Genomic DNA, 9,989 nt, shown 5'->3' on the forward strand with positions numbered 1-9,989 from the left:
TGTTTCTGTTGTTTTCAGAAAATGAACAGGTTTCAGCAGTGTAGCCTTTGTATTGACCTGGTTGAAGCCTACTGAAAGTCCTGGAAGAAGGAGTGGCAGAACTATCTCACGATTCCGCAGGCCGTTGCCAGCACATAGCACGCTGCTCCCGCTGCTAACCCAGAGGTTCTGTTCCCTGTACTCTGAGCAGTGAGATAGCCTGAGTCATGCTTCCTTTCATTTAATCCCTGCAGATGCATAGTTTCCTCAGCTATGGATGTTGTGCCTGGATACCAGTCTCCGCTTTGCACACCACATCTGCCTTGGGACCACAGTTACTAGAACAAATTCAAACTTGAGTCCTCCCCATATATATATTGCTATAGATTTTCCTTTAACACAATATTTTTAAGATAGTAGAGTGGTAGTATTTTCAAGCCATAGCTTGGGTTAACAGACAAATTCAGAATGTCTGCCAATGCCAAGGATATTTTTATGTATTTGAAAAGTAACTTATTATTTGAAGTTTGTGGTTTTGTTTGTATTTGGGAGCTCTAGTTAACTGATGTTCATGTTTGAGGCCATAAAACTGTCTCTGATCTGACCAAACAGAAGCCATCTTTACAGGATGATAATACCTTTGACTATACAGAGATGTAACCATCTGTAGCACCAATGCAATGTGGGTCTGTTTGAATGGAACAGGAATCCTTTTGCTGTTGAGATGTTAAGAAGGAAAAATACTGCCATCTGCTGGTCAGGATTTGGAAAGCCAAATGAAGCTACCACAGAGTCAGCAGCCTTTTGGGAAAAGGAGGGGGTATGATGGGGTGTATAGCAATCCTAATTTCCAAAGAATGAAATTTTTATCTTACGTAACACGTATAAAAATTCTTTCTGAAGCGAACGTCATGCCCTATCTAACTGTAAGTATAAATCCAATAAATGGAGACTGAGTTCTAGAGAGTTCCACCCTGTAGGAACCTGTAACTAAAATTTTTCACAACTCAGATATGGAGTTCTTTCCTAATGGATGTGTTATCGTTGGCAGTGTAATCATGAAGATAACTTAGCTTTGTGCTAAGTGTTCTGCACCATTCACCACCCCCACCCCCATCTCAAAGCACAAGGCTTTTTTCAATCTTAATAAACACTGCAGCTCCCAGTTGACTGTAGGTAAAGTTTGGCATGCCAGAATCAATGATTGGTTGAAAATTTTGTGGGGGAAAGAGGAGCTAGAATTATGGAAATGATTATTTCTTGGTTCTCACTTCAGGCCTTGAGAGGAAGGGGATATATTACATATATATATATATCTCCTGTTGGGCATGGCACTCTTAAATATTAAAATTTCAGTAATTGTTTACTGGATGAGACAAGAGTTTCCAACATTATAAAAAAGTATAATGTTTTCTATATCTTTAGTTTAAATATTTTCATTTGTTTTTTAGTATAAAGGCAAATGAAAGTTTAATAAACTTTTGTGACTACCAAAAAAACAAAAGCCAAAGCCATTAATGTGCACTACCCGGATCAACTTGCAACCAAAAATAGGTTTACTTCTGAGTGGTTGTCCATATGTGAATTTATAGGATTTAGTTGGCTTATGACTTCCTTTTGAAAAGTTTGTTCTCATTTTTTTCCTAGCTCTCTCTTCCTTCTATCATCCTCCTATTTCCTTTATTTTAAAATCATAAATCAGTTCCAACTGGAAAATGGCAGTAGTCCATCTTTTCTATCAAAATGACAGTTTCTTCATCTTAGGAAAGATCACATGTCTGAAAAATTCCCACGGGCAAAAAATTGTAAATCGGAAACTTAAGCCTTAGAAATTTAACCCCCAGGTATGTTAGAATGAGGCCAGTTGGCTCCATAGCTATCTTGGCCCACTGAAATGGAAAGTAACCTGGATCAAAAATCTAATAATAGTTTGAAAGTCACACTGCAAAGTTTTGATCTATAAACAGTGGTCCTTTGATCATAAATTTTTCTTTCACTGATTTACACAATATTATTTTCATGTCCAGAACAAAACAAAGAAAGTGAAAGATATTTTTGCTATAACCATCTTTTTATCAAATTTGGGTATTTATTCTCACCATTTTGTATCCACTTCCCAGAAAAATGGGCTGTTTGCACAGTATGTTTTTTTAACAGGTCTTTCAAATCGTTGTCCTTAATGTTGTCGATAATCATCTTGCACAGAGTCAGAGGCTTGTGGTTTTGGACTTGCACCTTGTAGCTGCCCTTGTTTTCCTGTAGCTTGAACTGTGAGTGTTTGGATCAGCTGATCACATTGATCAGGAACTAGCCAAATGCTTTGTAGTTTGATATGTGTGTATCCCTTAAAAAGGTCGTGGCATTTTGAGCTTTATGTTTTGATACCGGGTACATTCCTGCCTTCTCTTAGTTTGTCACATGACTAGAACAAGAGAAGCCTTAACCTATACTTGCTCCACTTCTCAGTCCCCTTGTTTTTGTTTTTATGTTATGAATTTATAAGCATACTAAAGAGACTTGTGCCCTCATCGTACCACAACTCTGAATCTGCCAGGAATATTGAAGCAGTAAATCCTCACTGCAAACTTGCCAAATAATGAATTTCAACAACAAAAAAATCTCTTCATGATGAAAGACATAGAGAATTAATAACCCCAATATGTACTTCCATAAAAGTTTATTGTAACTTAATAGAGTATTACTTTCTCCAAATGATTACTTTCAGTATGATATTTGGGGAGAAAAAACCTTCAAATGATTTTTTATGAGGGTGATAAGTCTGCATAACCACCTTGAAAATCTCCTAGGCTTGAAATGTGACAGTAATCATGGAGATATCCAAACCTAAGTTTTATAAAGTGTTCTCTCCCCTTCAAGAAGAAGGGGAGAGTTTCCTTGTGTATTTAAAACTGATTGTTATTCTGATGTATGTTTCTAAAACATGTGATATTAAAATAGATGTATCCCTTTAGTATTACCGTAAAGGCTAGAGCAAAGGGATAAATCTTCAAAAGTGTTAAAGTACATTTTCAGATTTAAACTTGAACCCCAGTCCATCTTTAATTTTTGTTGTGCTTTTTAAGGCTTCTTTACTTTTGATACACAGAATGCAGTTGTACTTGACCTTTTAAAATTGAAACATGAGCTTATCAGCAAAAGACAAAACTGCACAGTCATAATGATCAAATAGCAATTATACTGCACAATTCAGTGATTGTAAAGTATCCTGTAACAAGCAATGTTTGTCTCCTATTTTTTGATACCTCTTAAACTTATGTCTTTTAGAAAGACAGTGCCTCTGTATGCTTTTTGTATTTTTATTGAGTGTAAATATTTGTTATATTTTTGGTTAAGAGAATGTAAAAGTACCATTTATTATCATGTCTACTAATACATTGGTGGAATCAATAAAGAATCTAATCAGTTGTCTCTGCATGTTATTGCTAATGTGTGGGAGCCGGTCAGGTAATTACTCCAGTCACTCAAGAGGACCAGTCTGGGACCTGCATTGGTATGAAGGCATTTTTTGTTTTTAGTCTCCAGAGAAATTGGAATTGTCCAGTTAGAGTTGACATTACAGTACCTGTCAAACATCTGGCTGTTGAGTTTTGTAAAAGTGTGTTTGGGAGCTTGCCAGGTGGCCCGGTGGTTGGGAACCCACCCTGCCGTTCAGGGGACCCAGGTGTGACCCTGGTCAGGGACCTGAGACCCCGCATGCCGGGGAACAGCTCACCCCGCACACCGCAGCTGCTCAGCTCCTGCGGCCTGGAGCCCAAGAGCCACAACTAGAGAGCTCATGCACTGCAACCAGAAATCCTTCATGATGCAACTGGCTGGGACGATGCAGCCAGTATTTTCGTAAAAAGTGTATTCGACTACAAACCAACTTTATCAGTGGCTTAAACCCTATTGGAGCTTGTTTTTCTTTTGTAACAGAAGAGTCTGCCGGCAGACTCTCTCAGGCTGGTGCAGAGATTGCACATGCTATTGAGGTCTCAGGGATTCTGACATTTACACCTGAGGATGCCACCAAGTGTTTCAAGAAGAAAGGATTTGCTGGAAAGGTGCAAACATGTGTCCCTTTTATTAGCAGAACAGCTTTTCAAGAACTCCACTTGCATAATTTCTGTTTACCTCTCACCAGTCAAAACTGTCATACTGAGTGTCCTTAGGCAAAGGAAGGTAACAGAGGAGAAGGCAATGTGAAGCCTGCAGAGAGTTGTGGCCACTGGTGGAAGAATGCCTCCAGTCACCAGGAAGGAGGAGAAACTAGGAAGAGACCCCTCCTTGGAGCCTCAGAGGAAGTGCCACCCAGCCAACACCTTGCTGTTGGTCTTCTGGCCTGTTGTTTTAACCACTCAGCTTTTGGTATTGCGTTAATGGCCATCCTAGAAAACTAATGCATGCTACTGTTTTTGTCTGAATTAAAAGATATAGTGTTCGTAAGTACACCACGGGAACCACCGCATCTCACTGCCTTCAAGAAGCATTTGTTAAACAAAGGTAAGAGAGGCCCAGAGGCTTCCTTTCCAACTGGCTGGTCAGCCTGTTGCGTTTCCAAGTGTTCACAGAAGGGACATTTGCTATCGTGCTTGCCACACTTGGTATTTTTCGTTTTTCTACTTTCAGGAGTTCTGGTAAGTATGTACTGGTATCTTTATGTGGTTTTAACTTTAATTTCCATAATTACTAGTAATGCTAATAAGCATCTTTTCAAATACTTATTGGCCATTTGGATACTGTCTTATGTGAGGTGTCTCTAGGTCTTTCGTTTTTTATTTGTTGCTAATGTGGTGAAATACAATTGTTTTATAATGACTTGCTCGATTCATTTATTGATTCTGACAGCTTTTAGATTCTTTTGAATTTTCTATATTCTCCTGGAAATTTTCTACAGGCAGTGAGCTGGGGCCGTGGAGGGCTTATGTGCTGAAGGATTACATGCTTTAGTGCCTCGTGTCAAGGGTCTTAAGTGGTTGTGGCTTTGTTTTATATATTTTGTCTAGTTTTTTGTTTTAGGGAGGAAGATAAAGTGCTGATTTCTCCATGCTGATCAGAAGCAGAAGTCATATTTAAATTTTAATATAAAAATAATAATAAAATTTTAATACAGCTCTCTCAGTAAATGAGAGCAGACACAGTTTCCCCGCCACCCCACCAAAACAAAGCATAAGGATAATTGCTTTGAGGTGATTATGGAGCATTTGTCAAAGCTGACTGTAGGTTAGGTCATAAAATAGTAACAAATTTCAAAGAATTGTATTCTCATAGAGAAGGCTGTCTGCAGCAGAATTAATGGGAAATTGGTAACAAAAATTACAAAAGTTGGAAGTTAAAAGAGAATATACCTCCCAGTAACCCAGTAGAAAGTAGAAATTATTTTGAACCAAATGAAAACAGGAATATCAAGTCACAACCTTTTGGATGTGATTAAAGGGAGCAGTGTAGCATTTAAAGTGCACATACTAGAAAAGCAGAAAGGCTAAAAATGGATTAGCTAAATCTCAAGAAACCAGAATAATAGCAAATTAAATTCAAATAGATGGGAAAAATAATAGCAGCAATTAGTGAAATATGTAACATGACAAAAAAAAAAAGGACTAGCAAAGCAGTAAGACTGAGAAAATTTCTAAACTCTTGGTGAGGATGATCAAGGAAAAAGAAAAATGGCGAAACTAACCAATGTTAGAAACAACATTATTATAGTTATTAGAAACGCAGAGTTTGAATAAAGCGTGGATGAAATAAACATAGAAAAACAAAACTTAGCAACACTGTAGTAAAGAAAATTCAGTAGTCCCATAACTACGAAAGAAGTCGAGTCTCATTTAAAAGCCTTTCCATTGAGAAAACTTGTCCTGGATGGCACTATCTGTAACTTAAACCCAACACTTAGAGAAGCAGTGACACTGGTACTTCTAACAAAATAACTCAGCGATAGTAGGGATTTCTTAAATAAGATTCTCATAAGAAAATACTAACAATAAAGGAAATGGTATATTTCACTGTCTTAAAAACATGTTCATCAAAAAATAACCATTTAAAAGAACAAAAAGCTAGAGTTGGAAAATATATTGTAATTCATATTGCCCTTCAGTGCACAGGTATACAGAATATATAAAGTACTTCTTTCTATCAAAAGAAAAAGCACCCAAATTAAAAAAAAAGGGCAAAAGAAATAAAGAAGCACTTCATTAAGAGGCAAGACTGTCCAATAAACATGAAAAAGTGCTTAGTCTTATAATGAAAAGCTCTGCATAATTTTGGAATTAATAATGAGGGAAGTGTTAGCCTTGCTGCCTCCTGTTGGAAGTTTGGTGGAAGAGACAAGAACAGGGCTAAATTAGGGGAAGTTGTAAAGTGCACTGCAACCACCAGATGGAGCCACATTTCAGTGTGACTCTTCCTGGGGTCTCAAGTGTTTAAAAAGGTGACAGCCAGACTTAATTGTCCTCATATTTAGTTTGTTTATTTTAGGTTGTGCAGTGTGAATTGTGAAAGTTCATAACGTGGTAATTTTATTTACATACACATTGGGAAATGATAACCACAGTCAATATATTCATCATCTCACGTAGTTACCTTTTTTTTTTTTTTTTTTGCAGCATTATTCACAATAGGAAGATGTGCAGACTAGCTAAGTATCCATTCCTGGCTAAATGGATAAGGAGAATGTGTGTGTACATATACATATAATTTTTTCATTTCTTTAGCAAGCTCACCTTCCTCAAATTTCTTGCTAAATGATGTAATTCCTCAAAAACAAAAAAGGTAGAACAAGGTAATTTTTTAATGTTTCCAGATATGTCTGTGGTCCATAGTGAAATGTTTCAGAAGACTTCTCCTTCACCGAGGTAATAAAGCATTTCCAATCAGGAAATACAGAATTTTAGACATTCTGTTTGGATAATCTTCAGATAATGGTCAGTGTGGATGTAGCTATTTCCTAATACAGTGTTTGTACATTTAGACATAGGACTTGGAATATTTAATGAGTGGTGGTTTTTTCCAGGCCCCCCAAGGGAAATTTTCCAGAAAATACAAATGGCCCAACTCTGAACAGAATGAAAAGCAGACAAAAGAGCCCAGTTAAACTTCTAAAAATCTACACTGACCAATGTCTCCACAGACGCCTGGCAGCTGCTCATCTGTTCTGACTACTTGGTATTTTTTATCTTTTAACATTGACCATTTTGGTGGATATGTAATGGTGTTTTATTGTGGTTTTAGTTTTCATTTCCCTTGTTGTTAGTGGAGTTGAGCTTTTCATATTTATGTGAACCACTTAATTTGCACTGTTATGAAATGCTTTATGAGTATTTTTCTTATCAATTTATAAATATTCTGTATGTGTATATATGTATAAGCTGTGCATGTATATATATTTCTGGATATGGCTGCTTCATCTGTTACATCTGTGGCAGGTATCCTCTCTCACTCTTGGCTCGTTTGTCATAGCCTTAATAGAGTCTCTTGATGAAGTTCTTAATTTTGAACTAGAGAAATTTATTCTCCTTTATGGGTAGTGCATTGTGATCTGTTTAAGAAGTTTTCCTCTACTCCAACATATTTGTAATTTTTAGATACTTGGGTGTTTTGCCTTTTAAATTTAGCTCTGAAATATATCTGGAATAGGTTTTTGTGTGTAGTGTGAGGTAGAGGTCAGGTTTTATTCTCACACCTACAGATCATTCCCACACTTTATTGAAAAGATAAGTTCTTGGCACTTGAATGACATCAGCTATCCATATGTATATGAGTTTATCTGGGGTGTGTTCTCTTTTATCAGCTGTTTGTTCTTCCATCCCCTGTATCTCATTGTCTTAATTACTCTAGTGTTATAATACATACTAATATCTGGTAGAGAAAGTTTTCTGACACTGTTCTTTTTCAAGTTTATGTTAGCTGCTATTGTATCACTGCATTTCCAAATGAATTTTACAACCAGCTTATCAGCTTATATACATACATACGCACACACAAACATCTGAAGTTTTGAGTGGGTTTTTCTTGAAATTGTATACCAACTTGAAGGAAATTACTGTCTTTATAAAATTTAGTCTCTCATATCCCAGTGTATGTCTCCATTTACTTAGATTTGCTATTGCTGTCACTGTTTTACTCTTTTGGTTTCAGGGTTTCATATTCTCATATAAGATTTATTTTTAAGTGTTTAAAGTATTTTTTTTTCTTCTCCTGCTTTATTGAGTTAAATACTTGGCAGATAAATATTGTGTATGATTTAGATGTGTGTCTTAGTTCATTTGGGCTGGTGTAACAAAATACTACAGACTGGATGGCTTATGAACAAAGAAATTTCTTTGTCACAGTTCTGAAGGCTGAGACGTCGAAGATCAAGATGCTGATAGATTTGGAGTCTGGTGAGAACTTGCTTTCCTCACGGAACAGAAGTGAAGGATCTCTCTGGGACCTCTTTTATAAAGGGCACTAGCCCCATTCATGAGGGCTCCACCGTAATGACCTAATGGCCTTACTTTCTAATATCACCTTCAGAGATTAGGATGTCAACATATGAAATTGGGGGCAGGGGTCACAAACATTTATTGTATAGCAGTGTACACTATATAATGTGATGGTTTTATACACGTATACATTGTAAAATGACTATTACAGTTAAGCTAATTAACATAGCCATCACCTCACATAGTTACAGTTTGTGTGTGTGTGTGGTGAGAACACTCAATATCAACTTACTCTTTAGCACATTTCAAGTTTATAATACAGTAGTGGTAACCGTGGTCATGGTATACAGTACCACTCCAGAACTTACTCATCCCATATAACTGAATCTCTGCACATTTTGATCAACATCACCATTTCCCTCCACCCCTCACCCCTGAGTAAACACGAGATTGCACATATTAGTGAGATCATGCAGTATTTTTCTGTGCTTGGCTTATTTTGCTCAGCATAATGTTCTCCTGTGCCTTAGTCTTTCATCCTCAGATCAGGTTAACAACAACCTGATAAGCTATGTGGATGAAATGAGTTAATGCAAGTGCAATCCTTTGATATCGCTTAGCCACCTAAAAAGTTTCTCGGTAATTGTAAGCTGTATTATCACTCCCTATGGCTTGTGGCTTCCCTGGCGGCTCAGATGGTAAAGCATCTGCCTGCAGTGCGGGAGACCAGGGTTCGATCCCTGGGTTGGGAAGATCCCCTGGAGAAGGAAATGGCAACCCACTCCAGTACTCTTGCCTGGAAAATCCCATGGATGGAGGAGCCTGGTAGGCTACAGTCCATGGGGTCGCAACACTCTCCCTCTCTCTCTTCCTTTTTCGTAGCTGAATAGATCTTACCCCAACTCTTCCACCTCACCTTCTTTCCTAGAATTTAATTTCTTTGCCCAATACAGTCTTGGCTGGCCGAGACTCCTTAATCAAAGGGTCATTTATCAGACAACCTCAAGTATCCTAAATATAATCAAAATGCTCCAAAATTAAGTTGATTGCATGTAGAAAATGCATTATAGTCTTGACTTTTCAATGAGACCCAGAGCTTTCTTGTTTCCTAGAGTAAAGTCAAAACTTAAAACATGTGAGTGGGAAACTTGAAGGAAGCATATTAATAGCAGTAGGGCAGCGGAGAGAGGAGCTGTCTGAAAACTATAAAGAGAACTCACCAGGCAGTCTGGGGCATAGGCAGGATGCACCCCAGGGATCTCTGAGGGTTATTGCTAAACAAACATTGTCTTGTTGGACAAGAAATTCATTCTGTAAATTTTGATTTCTAAATTGTTTGTAACAGCAATTTTATCGTCAGTAGAGCCTCAGGGTCCATTCTGCACTAATGAGAACAGAGTGTGTATTTTATATTTTCATACTTGAAATATGTATAATATTAGAAATATACTTCAAATTTTTTTTAAGTTTTTAAATAAAAGATCTCTTCTTCAACAACAAAATAAAACAACTCACAATGTTAAAGTGGGCAAAAGACTTAGAGATTTTTCAAAAAAGAGAAATGGCCAATAAGCACAGGAAAAGATG

At 37.2% G+C, this 9,989-nt stretch overlaps 1 protein-coding gene across 2 annotated transcripts in view; it reads left to right on the forward strand.

Annotated features, from left to right (window-relative positions):
• Window positions 1-3,404, forward strand: part of RAPGEF6 (Rap guanine nucleotide exchange factor 6) — a 226,782-nt gene extending 223,378 nt beyond the window's left edge. For both annotated transcript variants that reach the window (XM_043912173.1, XM_043912174.1), the window contains one exon: window positions 19-3,404. In XM_043912173.1, coding sequence (XP_043768108.1) covers window positions 19-44 — 26 coding nt within the window. In that variant the 3' untranslated portion in view covers window positions 45-3,404. The remainder of the gene's footprint in view (window positions 1-18) is intronic.
• The last annotated feature ends 6,585 nt before the right edge of the window (window positions 3,405-9,989 follow it).

Source organism: Cervus elaphus, chromosome 9, assembly GCF_910594005.1.
Source record: "Cervus elaphus chromosome 9, mCerEla1.1, whole genome shotgun sequence".
NCBI classification, from domain to species: domain Eukaryota; kingdom Metazoa; phylum Chordata; class Mammalia; order Artiodactyla; family Cervidae; genus Cervus; species Cervus elaphus.